This window comes from Cydia fagiglandana, chromosome 17 (genome assembly GCF_963556715.1).
Source record: "Cydia fagiglandana chromosome 17, ilCydFagi1.1, whole genome shotgun sequence".
Classification (NCBI taxonomy): Eukaryota; Metazoa; Arthropoda; class Insecta; order Lepidoptera; family Tortricidae; genus Cydia; species Cydia fagiglandana.
This window is the reverse complement of record NC_085948.1, coordinates 2,873,112-2,894,253: the sequence shown is the minus strand read 5'-3', so window position 1 is coordinate 2,894,253 and position 21,142 is coordinate 2,873,112. Positions and strand designations below refer to the sequence as shown.

Genomic DNA, 21,142 nt, shown 5'->3' with positions numbered 1-21,142 from the left:
AACCTTCAACATTTACGAGTGCTAATTTGAATTTAGGTTAAAGGAATTCGAAAACGGCCAATTTGCATTGTGAAAAAACACGTGAGTATAAAACACGTGACTATAGTGTCAAATAGAAGCAGTACGGATATGATGGTCGTATTTGTCTACGTGACAGCGTGATAAAACGGTGTCCGTCTCTTTCTATCCCGCAGAGTTAAAAAGTACCAGTTGTTTTATTACGTGGATAAATGTGGATAAAGCGATCCATAATAGGCTTGCAGTACGGATATGATGGTCGTATTTGTCTACGTGACAGCGTGATAAAACGGTATCCGTCTCTTTCTATCTCGCAGAGTAAAAAAGTGACAGTTGTTTTATCACGTAGATAAATGTGGATAAAGCAATCCATAATAGGCTTGCTGATCACGCTAAGGTTGCCTTTCCACTGAGGCAAAGAGGAGACGTGCAGTATTCAACCGTACATTTGTTGTAATCCACATCTCTTCTCGCTCAGCTGGATTAAGGCTGATTTAGACCGCGCTGATTGCGGACTGTTGGTTACGTCCAATTCAACCGACTCATCAAAAGCCGCAATGTAATAAAACTCGGATGCGAGTTCTCGTATCGTCTAAATGAGCCCTATGTACATATGCCATACGATAAATAATAAATGAGCCCTTAGGTACAACCAATGATTTTTTTTCGATTCCCGCACTTTTCAGGCTCAGTGAAAAGTTAGCCTTAGTTTTTATACAAAGCTACACCTTGGCTTATATACGTAGATACCTAAATAAGTAGCCTAAACCTAAACTGGCCTTTGTCAAGTCCTTATCAAAATCGTAGCAATATAAATGTATACTAACCGGACTGGGACATAGTTAACGTAACTTATGTTCAATAAAACCCGTTTGTAAGTGAACGGTTATCGGTACCTTCCCATTGGTAAGGTGACCATGCAACAGGAATTCATATTGGACAGTAACATATGCCTTATTTTATTACTAAAATCTTCTGGGTAGACTTGGCCAGTCTGACATTTTAGTACATAACTAGGATAAAACAAGACCGAAGTGATCCCATAAGTGTTCCGTAAACAAAGTTTTGTATGGAACACTAAAAACGGGATTTTCCTTTTGTTAAAATATTAATAAGGAAATAAGTAGGTAGCTATGTTATTTTAGTAGGTAGTTATTACAGGTTTCGTAGAAAAATAAATTGGGGATTGGGGGAATTAAGAAAGCCTCATAACTTTAAGGGTTATTATTCAAAACTAAGGACGATATTAGAGGACTCATTATTGCGCAAAGAACTGTGTAACTGTAATTATCTCATAATAGCTTCGTGCAAACCATTTTGGCGAGCTCGCTCCATCGTAGGCCACGTCTACGCCTCGGCTAGTCTGTGGCCATGAGTAAGCCCATTCATAATAAAAAAATAAAAAATAAAAAAATCAAGAGAAGAGACTAAACATTCTAAAATGGAAGCAAAATTAACGTTTTCCATATTAGGCAGGTCAGTTATGCGGTTTGCAATACTTCACTGCCAGATTACTGCATTCCTATGTTTATTGCGTTCTTGAAACGCAATATTTTCTTATAATGTTGCGTAATTTTTATTGGCATTCTTTTAGAAAAATGCGGAATCCAATTTAGCAATGCATTCATCCGTACAACTACCGTCATATTATATCTCACTTGATAATGAAAAGAACGTGTCAAACAAATATGGACTGGAAGACAAAAGCATTGAGCTCAAATTGTAATATACCGATTATGCTTAAACGTTTGGCATCTTAAATAAATTCCTCACATATCCAGACACGTCAAGGGGCGTTCCAGAAAAGTGTCGGATATATGAGACGTTTTTTTTTTCACTTCTGATAAAGCTAAAAAGCCGAAATTTGTCATGATAAAGTACGATACATTAGCTTAAAATACTACAGTAAATAATAATAAAAAAAAATGCAGGTTATTAATGTAGCTGCCATACGCATCACTTCGCCAAAAAAGTTGATATTTTTATGGAATGCCGCTAAAAATGCAAATTATTGCAGGCGTTAGTCACTAATGCCTGAGAGGTTGAGAAAGGTCATTTAGGTTTAAGTGTCTAGACCAGACGTCTAGGTCTTATTTTATGGGGCAATAAAATGATATCATGAGTTCCATAGAGATAACATAAGCATCAAACGAACATTGGTACCGTAAAAAGATTAACAAGTGATAATATTTCTCAATAAATGTGGAACCTATTGCAAAGTAACTTGACATTCGCAAGTAGAGCCGCTCATTAATACTTAGAGCATACTGAAAATTCTTGGACCGGCCACTTAGAAAAAATAAGTAGTCTTATATATCAGAATCCAGAAACTTTCGCTATGACTCACGTATGTAGGTATACAATTCCCTCACTTTATTATTTATGACTATACACTATATTTCTGATTTGCACTTGACAATGCCTGCGTTGCAGATATCTTACATATAATACTGGATTATATTTAAGGTTATGTTTTGGTCATTCAATAAATATCTAGGTAAATATTTAAAAAAAATCTGATATAAAATATGGCCACCAGACATTCGGAATATCCGAATACACTTTACGAAGCTAGCTAACAAATCTTTTGGCCTAAGCCTTTTTTCCAAATAAACGTTATAATTGTTACTACAGCTTGGCAAAAAAGAGTAGAAATTAAAAAGTGGCAATACTGTAGTGTCGTCCCGTTTTCTTATGTGAATTGGTTAGAAAGGGACGACACTAAAGTGTTACCACTTTTTAATTACTACTCTTTTTTGCCAAGCTGTACTTACATACATATTTAATGTTTCGATGAGATCATTTTTGGATTACTGAAAAGTCTACAAGTTTAGTCTCCATTTCAAGTGCCGCCGTTTTAGGAATATCAATATATTTTTCTGGTTATAATAAATGGAGAATCTTATGTGTAAAATAAATATCTGTACATAGTCAGTGTCAAATAAGGCACAGGCTAATTGACATATGATTGGCAGTAAACTCTTTAATATGGCCGCTAATGTGACCATGTTGGGGTCATAATGAGACCGTCCCAAATTAGGCAAGATATTTATGGTGTGTCAAATATTTGACTTCACGTTTGTTGGTCAAAAAATAGTTTTTCGGCAACCTTCAAATCAAGAGTGAACAGGCACCTTCTGGGCGAGCTCGCTCCATCGTAGGCCACGTCTACGCCTCGGCTAGTCTGTGGCCATGAGTAAACCCATGCATAATAAAAAAAAAAAAAAAATGTGTGAGTTATGCATTGCCATTTTCTGATGCATGTCAAATAAACGATATCATTGTTACAACTTATTTAAGTAGTTTCGTTTAGTTTCGGTGAGATCATTCCTGGAACCATTGAAAAATGTACATATACTTATAGGTGTCTCCATTTCAAATGCCGCCGGCTTAGGAATGTTAATATATTTTTCTATAATAAATCGAGGAACTTACGTGTAAAATAAATAAATGTGTAAAATCAGTTACAAATAAGGCACATGTTAATTGACATATGATTGGCAGTAAACTCTGGCGCTTTAATATAGCCGCTAATGTGACCATGTTGGGGTCATAATGAGACCGTCCCAAATCAAGCGAGATATTTATGGTGTGTCAAATATTTGACTTGACGTTTGTTGACAAAAAAAATTAGTTTCTTGGAAAAAAGTGTATTTGTATAGACTAATGTGATACTTAAATAATATCAAATATGACATTTTAGGTACTGCGTTGGCAGTAAAGTATTTATTTATCTTAGGTAGCCTAAAATGGTCACTAGTAGTTTTGAAATTGCCACAGACGACTATTTAGACTGACGGCAAGTTTACTCTCAGATTAATAGTCATTTAGACAATATTGTTTGTCCATATTGATTGACTATGATGACTATACAAATATAAATGCACTTTTCTAGTATGTAATGCGGGTTTAAGGTATAGGTTTTGTCTTAAATATTTGCAAATGGTTTCACTTCGATGAGGTGACCCATCTAATACGAGCATCAGAATCAAAGAGAATTATTTAGATCACTACATCAGAAAGTCATCGGGCGCCGAGAATTGGAATTTTACCCTGATTTGACCCAGGCAACAGATTATTATAATATTTGCCAGAAGCACTGTCGACTGTCAATTACGGTCGTCAAGTCGCTAGACTTTACCCATTCAAATCAATTCTACTGTTATGTTGTTGGTAGAATTGGATCCCTTCGTGCACGGTGTCTTTGTCTGTCCGTCTGTCACAGAATTTGTCTGTCCGTCTTCGCAGTTTTCTTTAGACAAAACATTCAAAGTACTTACATAGCCGTGTTTTTCGCCAAAAAATGACTTCTAAGTTTAAATTGTGAGATTAGTTGTGAGGCGCTCATTTTAAAGATTTTCTAACAAGTGTAACTAGCTTTAATTTTTGAGAACACTCGAGTTTACTAGTTATCAAGTTAACTCTTTAAATCCCTAAATTTGAAACCTGGAAAAACTAGGTATTCATTGCATCATAATCCTCGTAATCATAGCGAGCTCAATCGTATTTTTTCACTACAACCGGTAGCTTATGTCAATATACCCTACAGGGCTTTCATAACCAGCGTTACTAGGCGTAGTTCCTACGTCTTGTAACTCCTAATAGGAACTTATGGTATGCTGTACTAAACGTTTTCTAATCTATTTGATAAATTAATATACGGTCTTGACCTGATACAGTTATTGCAATATTTACACCTGCATAATTATGTTTAAAACCATTTATACCTGTTTTATAGTATTATGTGATTATTTCAGACAGGATTTTACCAAACACTGCAACGGTTTATACTTCAACCTCATTTTTATTACACAAACATCGGTACCTTACTTAGCTCCTTTTCCGAATATTTTGTCCCTTAAAGATATATTAATCAATTCTTAGAATTTTCCTCACAAATCATGGCGCAGAAATACATTTAATTATTTAACACATTAACTTAACGAGACATCGTTTCTGGTAGATTAAGATCTAAAATCATTAAGACTAATGACGATACCTTGGCCGTTAAATTTGCAACATGATATTCAATTTTGAGGTCAATATGACAAATAATCGGAGCAAAATTTCATGATTTTGGCCTTAATCGGCTGTCAAAAAAACTGGCAGTAAATTTAGATCGATTTCACTGGTTAGCGAGGTGTGGAAACCTGCTGCCTATAAAAGCTGAGGTGGACCGCTTTTGGCTGATGCAATAGGGTGGGTGGCTTGCGTTACGCTTGTTTACAATCTTTGCTGCATGCAAGAGGGTCTTCAAGCGATAATGAATCGTTAGTGTATGACCAATAGGTATAAAATTAAAATGTTTCGTTTGAATCAAAACTTGCTGATTATTCAGTATTTAAGTTTAGAAATATATAAACTTAAGGCAGGTATTGAAGTATTTCTGTAGATGGAACTGAATAGGTAACTTGTTTTAAATTTCTGCAAATTTGGCAGAAATTAGCCTAACTGGATATTTAATGAACTCATTTTGTGAGTGGGATATCATGCACACATACACATATGTAGGTCCCTTGTTTGAAGCAAAATGTTCGTCAAATTATGGAATAGATACTGGATATTGACGTAAGAGAACAAGACAAGATCTGTACTACACTATGGTTGCAATAAATAAATGACTAAATGACAATCACTGATGATTTATTTTCTATAAATCCACGTGTCATGGCTTTTTCTTTAGAAATATATCCACAATTACTTTTCAATTATAGGGAAATCACCGCAGTGTTATTACTGGCACTTATAATTGAATTACGTTTCAATAACTGGGGATTACCTCTAAATCTACACAAAACATTTTCTCACAATAGCTCATAAATCAATCATCAGCTAAATATAACTGTACATTCCCTCATTCAACTACTCAAATCAAAAGTAAACGCGCTAACTGTTCTAGTCCTAATACCTTAAGTGTGTTTTGTCATAGGACACATAAGCCCTTTCATACAAGTACGGCGGGACACGTGGAGTGGAGGCAAAGTAAACAAGCTGGTAACGGTTGCTATATTTGTTGTATATGGAACGTGTTGTGAGAAGACAGGAAGCTCAGCGGCTAAGTGACACTGCATTTTCAGCTTTATCACAAGTTGAGTTAGGTTTAAATTGTTAAATAAATTTTATATTTGATCTCGGTCCCTTTGTATATGAAAAAATAATATTTTAATGCCTGTTTTATAGAACGTTATTTGAACTTAATTAAATTAAACATTGGAAAATTACTGCGCGGTACTGAAACCCGATATAACGTAGCAATTGATGCAAACACAGATTGTAGTTTTCTCCATATGCAACCAAGGACTTTAAGGTGTGTTCAAATCTAGGAATGCACCGCGAGTACACATGCTAGTTCGCTGTAGATTGCGCGCTTATGCGTACGTTGCGCTAATCAAGCACACTATCTGAGCTGACATGAGAGCGACGCATTCGCTATATCTGGACTGGACACACATTTAGCCAAAATACTTGCATTCGTACATAAGAAAGCACTATTTCATTAGCCTAAATCAAAACCTTCCACTAATATAGCAATGCGACATAATGACCGCAAAGTCATTATAACGAAATGACTACTTAAGTCAATGAATGTATATGCACGTGCAGAATGATGCACGTATATAATTTAATTGCGTAGACCTAGTTACCAGATGCAAATATAATTGCATTTCGTTGGTTAGTTTATAATTATTGACCCGCATAGTTGATAGCTTTGTAATGACTCATTTCAATAACGTAAACGTGACCTATCTGCAGAACGTATTCAAATACATATTACTTAATAAATCAGTGTGTAATAAAACATGTTATTACGATACGAGTTGCAGGCGCACCGTAAAAATCATTGTCGCCAAGCGAATCGCAACCGACATGTTTGAACAAGTCCTGTCCTTTCGCACGCTATTTACATGGTCACACTATTGCCTCGCGGGCGGGCTAGTGACGCCACACCTGAATTACCTCAGACATCGCAAAAACGACTTTAATAATAAGCTTATAAGCTTGAGTTTAAAAGTAGTGGAAATAAATAGAATTTGCTATATTTTTGCAGTATTCGAATTTAGACTTAAAAGTCTAAGACGCATGATTAAAATTGATGTACGTAGGTTAAATCAGATATAGATTAGTTTTAATTGATATTGCGGATACTTGTAAAATATATAATCGTGCATAATATTGTGTTTTCCGGTTTTATGAGCATATATATATATATATATAGATATAGGTGTCATAATTGATAACCGTGTAATGGGACTTTTATTAGTTGTTTCTTAGTTTCATTCGTTTCCTGTTCCGTTACACTTACAATGTTGCGCTTTAATAGCATAGTTATCCAGTATTGTGATTATAAATAGCTCATAAAATAAAATATTCATATCTTAGCTTGAATAAAATGTAAAAGGAGTTAACCCGCTTAATCGTAAAAGGCATTAAAGGCATACAATATACAATACAACAAGATTTTTCACGAACTGGTTTGGAAAATTCAACTAGGTAGGTACTTATTATGAACATACTGTAGGATCGGATTTATGCTTTATTTAACCCTTTGACCGCCGTTGTCCGGTATAGAAGACAACGATAGAACGATACGCTGGCGCCGTCGTCTTGTATACAAGACACAAATTCAACCACTGAGTTAATGTGAAAATAATAACAATTGCAATTTCATTTACACTCGTGTTCATATTTAAGGTCTTTGTTTTTTCATTTATTTGCTTTAAGCCGCTATATAAATCCCTTCTTTTATAATAAGGCATTTAAAAAAATTGCTCCAATTTTCAACATTTTTCATGTTCCTCGTCGCCGTTGTCTTGTATAAAAGACAGCTAGGGATGGGAATGTTAACTCGATATGGTAATTTTTAAAGTAAATATAAAGTCAGAAATATGTTTTTATCTAAGTATTTGAACACTTGTCAATCGCCAATTTTTTTCAACGAATAGTAGGTAACTACTTACTAGAATACGTAGAACGAGAGTCAGATAGGCATAACTATATTTAAAGTTCAGGTAGCTTCTTTAGCTCTATAAAGTAGAGTCAGACAAGTAAATTTGCCATTGTAGATTGTGGACTATTTAATTGCAGAAGAGATAAATAAAAAAAATAATTGATGTTATTTTATAGCTTAGTGGGAAGGGATACACCGCAGCGACCGCTTCGCACAAGTGTGGTACAGGGACATACCTGTTTATCAGACTTTACTTTTATTGTTATAACATTGAAGTTAATGTGTAATTTTTTTGTAACAAGTCGTTGAACGTTTTTTTGATAAGAGTTTACCTATAGATTAATGTAAACCAAACTGAAATTATAATGATAGATTCTAATTCCGGAATAATATCTTCACTCATTAAAAATTCAACCCACGTGTAATTTTCACTAAAACAGTTCCGGTATATTGACTTTATCGACACATGATGCGCAGCTTTAACGTTACGCCAATAAAGTTTACGTACCGACAAGCGCTTACGCCGTTGACCTAGAGACTATTATTACTTGATCCGCGCGGAAACAGTCCTTGTCGGTCTGCATTGCGGGCAGTCCATGGGCGCCGTTGTCTTGTATAAAAGACTTCTCGTACAGCCTAGTGCGGCGATATCACGTCTTGAATCGACATTGTTTAGTGGTTGTTTTTTATGTTAAATCCCTATATTTTAAACATTTTCGGGTGTAAAACATATGTTTAATTTTGGCAATTTGGAATGAAATTAAAACAGGATAAGAACAAAGCTAAATTAAAAAGATTTTTACCATAATATTGTAAATATCGATATCACTATTTGCAATCCCTAAACTTTTTATTAGTTGTTTACTTAAAATTTGCTCTGGCGTGAGTGGCGTGTGAGTGAGCGTCTTTGCGGACTAGGTCCGGCGGCCAAAAGGTTAAAAGCCCTTATTTTACTGTTGTTTCAACGAATAAAACTAAACGAATTCGAAATACTAAATAGATATTGCTAATCTTCTAAATTACGTCAGGTTATGTTTGTGGCCTGTCTTTGCGATGCGATATCTAAACAGGTGCCAGTCAAGAACGTTTGATTCCATTTCGCTAAAGCTCGCCTACTTGATGCCTAGGTGGATTGCAGATACTACCTGGGAACTAAAGTAGGTAAAAAACGAAATTGAACCTTCAAAATTTTGATTCTCTTTGCTATATATAGCTAGCAGTGGGATCCGCAGAGTTAAAATGAGAAGTAAATACGTACGTGTTTGATGCTGTAATGAAGGATGCTCTCAATATAAGTAGGCAGCTGGTTGACGACGGTGAAGTATCCGAAGACCGAGCAGCCGTGCGTGATGATGATGGCCCAGACGGGAGGGGAGGTGAGCATCTGGCACCAGGGAACCGGCATGTGCTGTGGACAATACGTGGTTGATGTTAATTCAATTCAATTTTATTTATTTAAAGACAACAACAGCCCATATTGGTTAGTAACAATTAAGATTATAAACTAGGTGTTAGTGGAACAGAATCATAAAGCGACAAAACAAACACAGACAGCAATAACCATAATAAAGGTGACAGTCCATTTCTAACGACAGCAGCACTACCATTCATTTTACTATGAATATTTTTTTGTTAATGACAAGTCATTTATACGTAAACACATACACAAAGGAGAAAATTACATAACTAGGAGAAGGTGCCTCACAATGGCATCTCAGCATAGTGGGTCCGGATTAATATGTAGGTACATCATCAAGATAAATGAGAGAATGATGCTGGTCGACGGATGTTCGTGAGTACTCCAGAAGGATTCAACGGCAAAATTGAACTTTTTATATTGAATTTTTACACTTTTTATTAAAAGGCAAATGCCATGAAAAACTATATATAATTGCCAGGGAAAACTCTAACCAAAACCTTAACACTCTATAGAAGAAAAAAAAACACTAATTTACATTTATTTTCAGTTCCATATCGTTACCCTGCATACCATAGCAGTATAATTGTAATACAAAATAGCTAGTGATATAACCCAAGGATCTGACAAGCAAAATCTTATACGGCGAGAGCCTGTTTGCAAATCCGTAATCTATTTCAAATATAAATAAACAACGTTCTGGCCAAATGTAAACAATTCGTAAGCTTTAACAATTGGCAAGGTGCAAGTAAATTTTGTAAATACAAACTAGCGTTGCACTGTTGCATTGGCATACATTTTGAAGGCGTGGCACAGTTTATGCTGACGTCATCGGCTCAAGGATGAGCCAACCTCGCTTTGAATTCGCGTGAAAATAGATCGAGTGAAAAATATTTACGATGTTTTCGCCAAGATTGAAAGAAACGTCGCAAATTTTTTGCTAATTATTAAAGTACGGGAATGTAGGTATCTGTATAGATATGAATTACATTAAAGGGGCCCACAGATTACCAGTTCACCGGACGATATCAGCCTGTCAGTTGTTCTGAGCTGTCAAATTTTGTGCTTAACTGACAGGCTGTGATATCGTCCGGCGAACTGGTAATCAGTAGGCCCCTTAATAATTGCGTCGTAGTAAAAATAAACGTCACATGAAAAATTTCATTTAGGGACTACCACTATATAACTTATTTTTAACAATTTTATGAGCATTAAATACAATACAAGCAGCAAATATATTATTTGTACAATTGGGCGTAGGTACCGTGACGCGCCAAATGTAACAATGCACATTAATTTTATAAGGTTTTATTAAAATTAACAAAGCTTGTAGTCATTTACATGTTTAAATTTAAGTCTATTAGCGTCTGCGATCCACCAGACGAAGTGCGGAACAATAATACAATCGTCTTTTAGAACTTGAGTCACTTGTTAGTGGTGCTGCCCATATAACCATTCCAGTCGCAGAATCATCAAAGTGGTAACTAAATGTCAGATGTGTCGTAACAGAGTCCACACAATGTGTCTAGAATTGTTTCGAAACAAAGTGTCGTCGCCGTGTGTACACTTTTCCGTAACAAGGTGTCGACACATTTGTGTGCACTTTGCGTGCGGTTTGCGACTAAATCTGACAGCAAATTTGTGACAGCAAATGTCAATATAAAATACCTCTTGAAAACCAAGGTTTGTCAAACTACTATTAGTGTCTCGTGTGCTCGTAAGTAATTCTAGTAAGTCATCATGGGCGATGCAAATGATAATAATCGACCAAAACCATATAAACACCCAACACCCGTCAACCTTTTACAGAAAAGTTTTTAAAGAAATGCAATAAGCTACTTAGGTCAGCCAACGAATGCTCAAAAAAGTTGTAGAGGGAAATGCTCGGAACACAATTTTTGACTCTGTAACTTGGTTTGGACAAGTTAGGAGGTGAACATATCAAAAGTCCCCGGCCGTAGCCCTTGAGCGGGGGGAAGAGAGGGGGCTTTGAATTGAATGTCCCATTTTCCGGTTTTTCGATTATATCTCGGAAACTATGCATCTTAGCGACATGGCCACTTATACAAAATGAAAGTTAATTTAATTTGTTACAAGTTTCTTCAGTAAATTTTTTCGATATGTTGAATAGTTTTTGAGATATCCGCTCTTGAAAGTTTATTTAGGGCTCTCAATTTTATCTTGATATATCTACATCAGTGAAGGTGCTAGGCCGTGTATGTAGGGTTTGCACGACGGATCCGAAATGTATGGGAAGATCCGCGGATCCGGATCCAGATCCGGATAATTTCATACATTTCGGATCCAGATTGCAAACCCTACGTGTATTGTATCGTTTTCGTATAAATCTGGGTTGCTGAATCCATTTAAGGTATCACATTGAAACCATTCCACAAAATTAAAAAAATCTTTTTAGGGTTCCGTACCTCAAAAGCAAAAAACGGAATCCTTATAGGATCACTCGTGCGTCTGTATGTCTGTCTGTCTGAATACACCAAATAGTTCTTTACCTATAGATGACAGGAAAACCTATTAGAAATGTGCAGTCAAGCGCGAGTCGGACTTAATGTACGGAATCCTTAATACGCGAGTCCGACTCGCACTTGGTCGGTTTTTTTTAAATTCCTCTTGACGCTTAACCGCTGAACCGATTTCGTTGAAATTTGGTATAGAAATAGTTTGCGTCCCGGAACAGGACATAGGATAGATCTTATAACCAAAATCATCTTTTGAAGGTGTGAAAAGTGGCGTGGAAATTTGTACGGGAAATCAATAACCGCTGAACCGATTTATATTAAATTTGGGATGGTCTACATCTTTGATTTAGTTAAAAATGATAAAAAAAACATGACTTCAAACCTAAACTTAAACAGTATTAACTTCAAGAAGTCAATTCTGAATTCCCCCCTACACCTCATTTCACACCTTTGAAGGATGATTTTTGAGATAACTTATTATGTCCTGTCTCGGGACTCAAAATATATGTGTACTAAATTTAAATTAAAACTGTTCAGCAGTTTAAGCGTGAAGAGGAGTTTAAAAGAAAGTAAGTTTATATGTTTTTACTTTGGAATGGTGTCAATGTGATACCATAACTAAATTTGGTACTGCGAATTTATACGAAAACGATACCAAACATGGCCTCGTAGCTTTACTGTTGTAGAAGTCAAAATAAAATTGAGAGCCCTAAATTCTTATTAAGTACTTGACCAAACTTGTGTAGAAGGAAAAGGAAACATAAAAGTCTTCGGCAGGAGTATAAGACACAAATATATTTTTTTTTTGCGTTACTATTTCAATTATCAAATATAAACATACCTTGATTATATTATTCTAGTGAGATCCTCACAGATAAACAAAAACATTTACTTAAAAAATTACAAGGTCGAAATGTCACGGTTCTTGTGAGAGTAATACGTGAAAAATAAAAACTTTTATGACAAAAAAATCTGGATACAATTTAAGAAGCATCCAATTGCGTCGAGGAATCATCTGTATTTTTGCTTGTTTCATTACCTCCTCGCTTCTTTTTTTGTCCTTTGTATTCTGTAGCAATTTGTTAGATCTGAAAATAAAGATAACTTGCGTCGTCACGGATGTCGATTTATAGGTTTTAGGGAGTGCAGAATTCGAAAATGATGATCATTTTATAATCCAAGATGGCCGCTACGTATTTTGTCATAAAAGTCGTCATGAATATCGTTTTATAGGTTTTAGGAAGTGCCGATTTCGAAAATGATGACCAGTTTGGAATCCAAGATGTGTGCCGTGCACTTTGTCATAAAAGTCGTCATGGATATCGTTTTATAGGTTTTAGGGAGTGCAGAATTCGAAAATGATGACCATTTTGGATTCCAAGATGTCTGCCGTGCACTTTGTCATATAAGCCGTCATAGATGTTGATTTATAGGTGTTAGGAAGAGCAGATTTCGAAAATGATGACCATGACCAACAAAACGACATCCATGTCGACTTTTAACATAGGGCATGGCCGCCATCTTCGATTCCAAAATAGTTATTATTTTCGAAATCTGCGCTCCATAAAACCTATAAAACGACAGCCATGACGACTTTAATGACATACTGCATGGCCGCCATTTTGAATTCCAAAATGGTCATCATTTTCGAAATTAGGGCCCCCTAAAACCTATAAAACGACACCCATGACAACTTTTATGCCATAGTGCGTGGCCGCCGTTTTGGATTCCAAAATGGCCATCATTTTCGAAATCTGCGTCCCCTAAAACCTACAAAACGACATCCATGACGACTTTTATGACATAGTGCATGGTCGCCATCTTGGAATCCAAAATGGTCATCATTTTCTAAATCTGCGCCCCCCAAAACCTATAAAACGACACCCATGACAACTTTTATGACAACGCATTGGCCGCCATTTTGGATTTCAAAATGGTCATCATTTTCTAAATCGGGGCCCCCTAAAACCTATAAAACGACATCCATGACGACTTTTATGACATAGTGCATGGCCGCCATCTTGGAATCCAAAATGGTTATCGTTTTCGAAATCTGCGCCCCCCAAAACCTATAAAACGACACCCATGACAACTTTCATGACATAGTGCATGGCCGCCATTCTGGATTCCAAAATGGTCATCATTTTCGAAAGCGGGGCCCCCTAAAACCTAAAAAACGACATCCATGACGACTTTTGTGACATAGTGCATGGCCACCATTTTGGAATCCAAAATGGTCATCATTTTCTAAATCTGCGCCCCCCAAAACCTATAAAACGACATCCATGACGACTTTTATGACATAGTGCATGGCCGCCATTTTGGAATCGAAAATGGTTATCGTTTTCGAAATCTGCGCCCCCCAAAACCTATAAAACGACACCCATGACGACTTTTATGACATAGTGCATGGCCGCCATTTTGGATTTCAAAATGGTCATCATTTTCTAAATCGGAGCCCCCTAAAACCCATAAAACGACATCCATGACGACTTTTATGACATAGTGCATGGCCGCCATCTTGGAATCCAAAATGGTTATCGTTTTCGAAATCTGCGCCCCCCAAAACCTATAAAACGACACCCATGACGACTTTTATGACATAGTGCATGGCCGCTATTCTTGATTCCAAAATGATCATCATTTTCGAAAGCGGGGCCCCCTAAAACCTATAAAACGACATCCATGACGACTTTTATGACATAGTGCATGGCCGCCATCTTGGAATCCAAATTAAATCTGCGCCCCTTAAAACCTATAAAACGACACCCATGACGACTTTTATGACATAGTGCATGGCCACCATTTTGGAATCCAAAATGATCATCATTTTCTAAATCTGCGCCCCCCAAAACCTATAAAACGACACCCATGACGACTTTTATGACATAGTGCATGGCCGCCATCTTGGAATCCAAAATGGTCATCATTTTTGAAATCTGCGCCTCCTAAAACCTATAAAAAGACACCCCTGACGACTTTTATGGCATAGTGCATGGCCGCCATTTTGGATTTCAAAATGGTCATCATTTTCAAAATTGGGGCCCCCTAAAACGTATAAAACGACATCCATGACGACTTTTATGACACAGTGCATGGCCGCCATTTTGGATTCCAAAATGGTCATCATTTTCGAAATCGGCACTCCCTAAAACCTATAAATCGACACCCATCTCGACTTTTATGACAAAGTGTTTGGCTACCATCTGCATGCAAGACATTTCTATTATTTTTACGTACAAAAATGGCCCCCTGTCAACTTCCAACTGAGATTTAATCGATAATTTATTCGATTAATGTTCAGATTAATTCAATTTCAATCTATGTTAGGTCGACTAAACTAATCGTGATTAAAATTTGAGCATTAACTTTTTTTATTCCATTAATTAGTCGAATAAACAGTTAATCTATTAAGTCCCATCTCTGACCACGTCATTTTTACACTTTGAGAATATCTGAAAACAAATGAACGCAAGGAGCCATTTTGCAAATCCAGTAACTTTGTTATTACTTTTGACAGCGCGTGTCATGTGTCTACACAGAGTCGACACAAAGTCGAAACATTTGCGACTACTTTGTGACTGCAATATTTCTCAGCCTTAAACCATATTTATACATCATAATTAACAAGTTTCGTAGTATGTAAAGCGTTATTTCTGTTATTTAAGTATAGTATACGCATCGAAGTACTAAAAATGCATCAAATAATATATTTATGAACACAAGCACTGAGAAGTAAACAATTTCATTTCCGGCTAAACTAAAACAATGTGGTGGCGCGTTGATTATATTACACTTAGTTTATCAAATCACTCGAGCAGTTTAATTCCCCATAATAATTTAAGTCCTATTGTAATATAAATGCAAACAATATATAATTACGTCTTGTAATCCGTTTTAGAGATGGCGTATTAATGTCACTTATTTTTATTTAACTATTTTTCCATCTGACAGTTTCCATTTGACAGGAACAAAATGAACGAATGAACGAATGAACGAATGATTTTGGCATAAAGTAGTCGCAAACCCGAAACAATGTGTGCACACGGCGACCACACTTTATGTCACTTTGTGTCATGTGTCGACCCTTCCCCATTTCTGGTAACTGTGTCGACACGGCGACGACTCTGCGACTGGAATTGTGACCGAAACAGACGGTGTCGACACAAGATGTGTCTACACCGCGACGTAACGGCGACTGGAAATGGTTGTATGGGTGTAGTGTGCATAATATTGTAGTGTGTGTAATATGAATGGTACTCAATAATAATAATAAGTACAACTAGTGTAGTTAATATAATAACTTGACATTGAAATAAAAAAGTAGACTAGTGTAATGCTTACTCCTTTCTTCGCGTTTTCGTCCTGAGGAAGAACTTTCAAGAGGTAGTTCCTCTCCGTGTCTGATATGCGGGGATGCTCGGCGGGAGTGTCGTATACAACAGCGAACCACGACAGAGACCACATTAGGCCGATTATCCCTGAAAATTGTGGTAGAATTATTAAACGAATTATTGTGTACAAATTGTATAATCATATGCATGTCAGTGTCAAGTGTAAATGAAAATTATTCAGAATGGATGGAAGTCATCACGTCATCAGAGAGGTCTCAGAGATGGTGTAAGCTGACAAAGCATTGTATTCTTCTGTATTTAGTAAGTTTTATAAAAAGTTCCTGAGGATGTGCTGTGTACAATTGTACACTGTACAATGGGGAAACCAAATATACCATATCGATTGCTGATCCATGTCATTTAGCCACTCAAGAGGCCTATAAGAAGCTATACCTATACTAAATGTAGAAGTAGTGGCTTACCGGTAAAGTAGAATGACGATTCCCACCCTAGATGCGCGATGAGGAACCCGCAGATCGGCATCGTAATAGCCGCACCGAGAGAAGACGCTGCAGAATGAAACATTACTTTTATTAATATAATAAATTTCCGCTATGCACAAAGTTTAAATGGTTCTTTAATGGTTAAGTCATTCCTGGCATGGCTACGGCCTGCGGGTAGGGTTTCCATTTCATACTTCAGGATTTCCCATGACATGTCAAGATTTAGCGTTTGTCGGGGTTGCGCGGAGATTTCGCGAGTGTCAGGGGTTTTTAGACGCTTCAACTAAGGGCCCCCCCACATCTAGCGTCTTTCGAGCGTCGGCGTCTGGTCAGCGCTATGGAAAATGACGTCGCTGCGCAGTTGCGTCGACGTTGCGTCGAGCAGCGGCCATAGAGTTGTAGACGCCGACGCTCGAAAGACGCTAGATGTGGGGGGGCCCTAACCACTAGAAGCTAACCAAAAGTTTAGGTGTAGGGTTAGGGCCGGCGTAGCTTTATTTGGCGTTCATAAGCGCATTGTAATATGCCTACTTGGAAAATAAACTATCTTTATCTTATCTTAGACTTGTTGCTAGCTACAGCAGATTTTAAAAAACTTCGAGATACGGAGGCCTAATAAAAGAGAGTCCAATTGGGTTTGGAGGAATGTCCATCCAGGAAATGTCAGGATTTTAGGGTGGTTTCCGAACTTTTGTAAGGAATGTTTTTTAAATAACTTACAACGAATGATGACTAATTGAAATTATTAAGATTAAATAATTACCTATACTATACACATATACGTAAGCGCTGATGGTTTCCCACATACTAAACAAGACCGAAGTGATCCCATAAGAGCACCGTGAACAAAGTTTTGTACGGTGCTCTAAAAATGAAATAAAATGGAATATACCTACATTACAATAGAGCAAACAATTCATTTCAATAGATTATAAGCGCAAATTACGCGGAAAATCACATTGTTAGATTAACTTCCGTAGCGAATTGTAAAGCGTTTCAACCACACGAGTGTCATTAATGACACTTTTAAATATTTTCAATAAATACTTACATAAGTACTTTATCTATATATATAAATGCAAGTGTCCTGACTGACTGACTGATTCATCAACGCAGACAGAGCCGAAACTACAAAAGCCAGAAAGTTGAAATTTGCACACCAGATTGCATTTATAAAGTGTACAAGAGATAAGAAGAGATTTTGAGAAATTCAACCCCTAAGGGGGTTAAAAAGGGGATGGAAGTTTGTATGGGGTTAAAATTTTCTTTAAAGCTAGGAATTTGAAATTTCGTAAAAAGATATATTATTAAAATACAAGAAAACTAATTTCAGCGTTTTTTCAAATTCATCCCCTAAGGTGGTGAAAAAGGGGTTGAAAGTTTGTATGGATATCAAAAAATTTTTCAAGTGGTGAACTTGAATCTTTGTATTTAGGGATATTATTAGAAGACAGGAAAAAGTAATTTCAGCGTTTTGTAAAATTCATCCCCTAACAGGGTTAAAAAGGGGTTGAAAATTTTAATCAGAACCATATTTTGGCATACTTGGATGGGTGACCGTTTTTTTTTGCTTTTTTTTTGTTTTTTTTTTTGCGTTATGGTACGGAACCCTTCGTGCGTGAGTCCGACTCGCACTTGCCCGGTTTTCATAACCCGTTTATATTGTTGTAGAGTGTAGTCCGGTGCGCTTGCCAAGTTCATGACCAAAAGTCCAAAACAAATGCCGATCCGTATCGGTCAATGTCAAACAAGCCAAACAAATGTTTTGTGTCGCTTGTTGACATGGTGATATTCATTTCATTACCAAAACACACGAGCTTGCCAAAAACTGGTGTTTGGCTAGTTTGAGCTTCGGCATGAATATGTGGCTTTCCGTCAGAGAATGGTCCTTATACTTCTTATTTTCCACGTGCATAAGCACTCTTTTCCTATAAAAAATCCTTTAAAACGTTCCTTAGTCTCTGTTAGAAGGTATCTTCAGGAGTTCTGGAGACCTTCACCATCAACAGCACAACATACAAAGTAGCACCCAAGTACAAGCAATTTGGCGGTAACACAAGGTACTAGCAAAATTTGACGCTCAATACGAAGGCCGTTTCCTTATAAACTAATTCGCACGCGCGCCGAAGGAGATGGAAAGATAATGCATGCGAATAATCTTCCTTAAATACGCCTAGACCTACTTCGGTGACAAGGTTGGTGCTTTTATGGTGAGATTAGCTGGTCTTTACTTCTATTGTAGCACAATAGATGACGTTTACAGAGCTATTGTAATGAAATTTATCGATTGACGCAGTGCCGATGATATTGTGGAATTTTTAGACATACGTCACTGACCACAGACATAAATTTGTTATTACTGACAAATATTTTTCAAACTATAATTACCTAGTTTAACTATTACCGACTCACAAAAGGCATTACTGTGATATAAGCAGACATTGTAACATTTACAGCATTATTGGTGCAGCGGAGTGGTGTTAACAGAATTGGTATAGATAATTCCAACTGAAATGGTAAATTAAGGTTATTATTAACGTAATTAATGCTAATTAATCATTAGGGTTGAAATTGTTTATACCGATTCCGTTAACACCACTCCGCTGCACCAAAAATGCTGTAAAAGTTACGAGGTCTGGATAAGTTATGTTTACTACGATTTTACCTGCTACGTCCACTGGTGATATCATACTCTCGTAAGTAGCGAAATTGATTATCAGAGCTATGATATGAGTCAAAGTTTACAAATAATACATATCTGATTCTGAAAACGCCGATATGCCGGCAAACCGTACTTTATGATAGGAAACATTTGCCTTGTATAGTATATTTCCGTTATAAATCTGTAAGTACCAGGCCACTCAATCGTCATTAATATCGGTCCTTCATTGCATCAGATTATGCATCTATAGAGCTTCTTTCTCGAATGAGAGCAGTCAGTATAGTATAAGTGCTTTTTTGTATGAATTATACAAAATGCAAAGTCAAAAGCAAATGATAATTAAGATAGTTATATTTGTAAGTTAAAAATAGGTACCTAATTAAAAACATAGTCAGTGGATAGTATTCATTCAACATATTTACAAGATTAAACTTAAAAAAATAAACTTTGCGTCATTTTTGTAGATGGTTATGTGGGAGTGCTGAGAGGTGATGGCAGGAACAATAAGGACCGTGTTGTGTAGATTTAGGTACAAAGTTTTATTAGTTACATTACAACACAATTATCTTATCTTGACATCTATAAATAGGTACATCTCTAGTTTTTCCCGGCTTTTCTACCGTCTGTCAACATGACAGCTAATGTTGCCTTGGTTGTATTGTAAGGGTGGCTTCCCACGAACGAATGTAGGACTGTAGGTGGTCGCCACAGTTATTTAAAATGAGCGGTAATAAGGAAACTTGATAGGCTACTTCAAGTTTTTCTTTCATCATTTCCCTTAGATATAGATTGACTGAAATTATTTCTAAGCCCCGTTTTAATTTCTAAACAACTAGCGTGTAGGTACCTTTCAACGGAGATATAGAAAACTTCCTCATTGTCATAAGGAAGTTGTGTATCCGTTACTTCTAGAACGTTCTATGACTAGGTACCTTATACCTATCGCCAGTAATTATTATGCAAAGAAGGACTATTGTCACGAGATGTATGCCATTGTAATAGTGTGTGGGGTTATTTGAAAGTCAGATTGGTCGTAAAATATAAGGAATGCATAGACAGGCGACCCAACAGATGTTGTTAGTCATAAAAACAGTTGTCGGTTTGAAGACGCAGCCCTATAGCCAAAGTCAAGAGATAGAGATAAGTAGTTAATTCTTTATGCATTATTACTAATATTTTAAGCGATTCGAATCTATTGTCAAGAAGCCTAAGTTTGTGTTAAAGGGTTTTCCGCTAGTAAACGCTTTTCAATTTAATATTTCAATAGAGGTGATAACAGATATTAAACCGTTATAAGCAATTAAGTAGGTATAGAATCGATTAAGACAGCAGGTGAGTCAAGCATGTTATCTCAATCTTATCCGTCACACTACGTGCTATACTGACTTTACACGTGCCTCGAGTTTCACAATGTAACGCCACACTGTGTCTACTATCTAATTATACTTCTAACTGAAAATACGATACATTTCCCCTTTTATCCTTATTACGTTTTCCTGCGAACCTGACAACTATTATCGCACGATAAAAATAAATAGAATGAAAAGAACGTCAACGGCAGATCGGTTTTCGACCCACACTGGGTAACAAAATCCCGTCGTAACCTTGTAATGTAACCACGTGCGGTTAAAATAGCCCGCAGTTTCTCGGAACACCGCTTAGCAACTGTTGCAGGGTTAAATCGCGCGGTCAACTATAGCCGGCCAATCAGCGCGCGCGAACGCCGTGACGTCAGCGACCACGCCTGCGCGCGCCTCCGCGCCGCCATGCCACTTTCGAACGC

The 21,142-nt window shown here is 36.8% G+C and overlaps 1 protein-coding gene across 1 annotated transcript in view; it reads right to left on the bottom strand.

The window, feature by feature from the left end:
* The window catches only part of LOC134672996 (sialin), a 66,229-nt gene that overhangs the window by 12,063 nt on the left and 33,024 nt on the right, over positions 1-21,142 (bottom strand). Inside the window, exons 6-8 of the mRNA XM_063530955.1 lie at positions 16,677-16,763; positions 16,205-16,341; positions 9,225-9,374 (exon numbers count right to left, since the gene is read on the bottom strand). Of these exons, the coding sequence (XP_063387025.1) occupies positions 9,225-9,374; positions 16,205-16,341; positions 16,677-16,763 (374 nt within the window). The remainder of the gene's footprint in view (positions 1-9,224; positions 9,375-16,204; positions 16,342-16,676; positions 16,764-21,142) is intronic.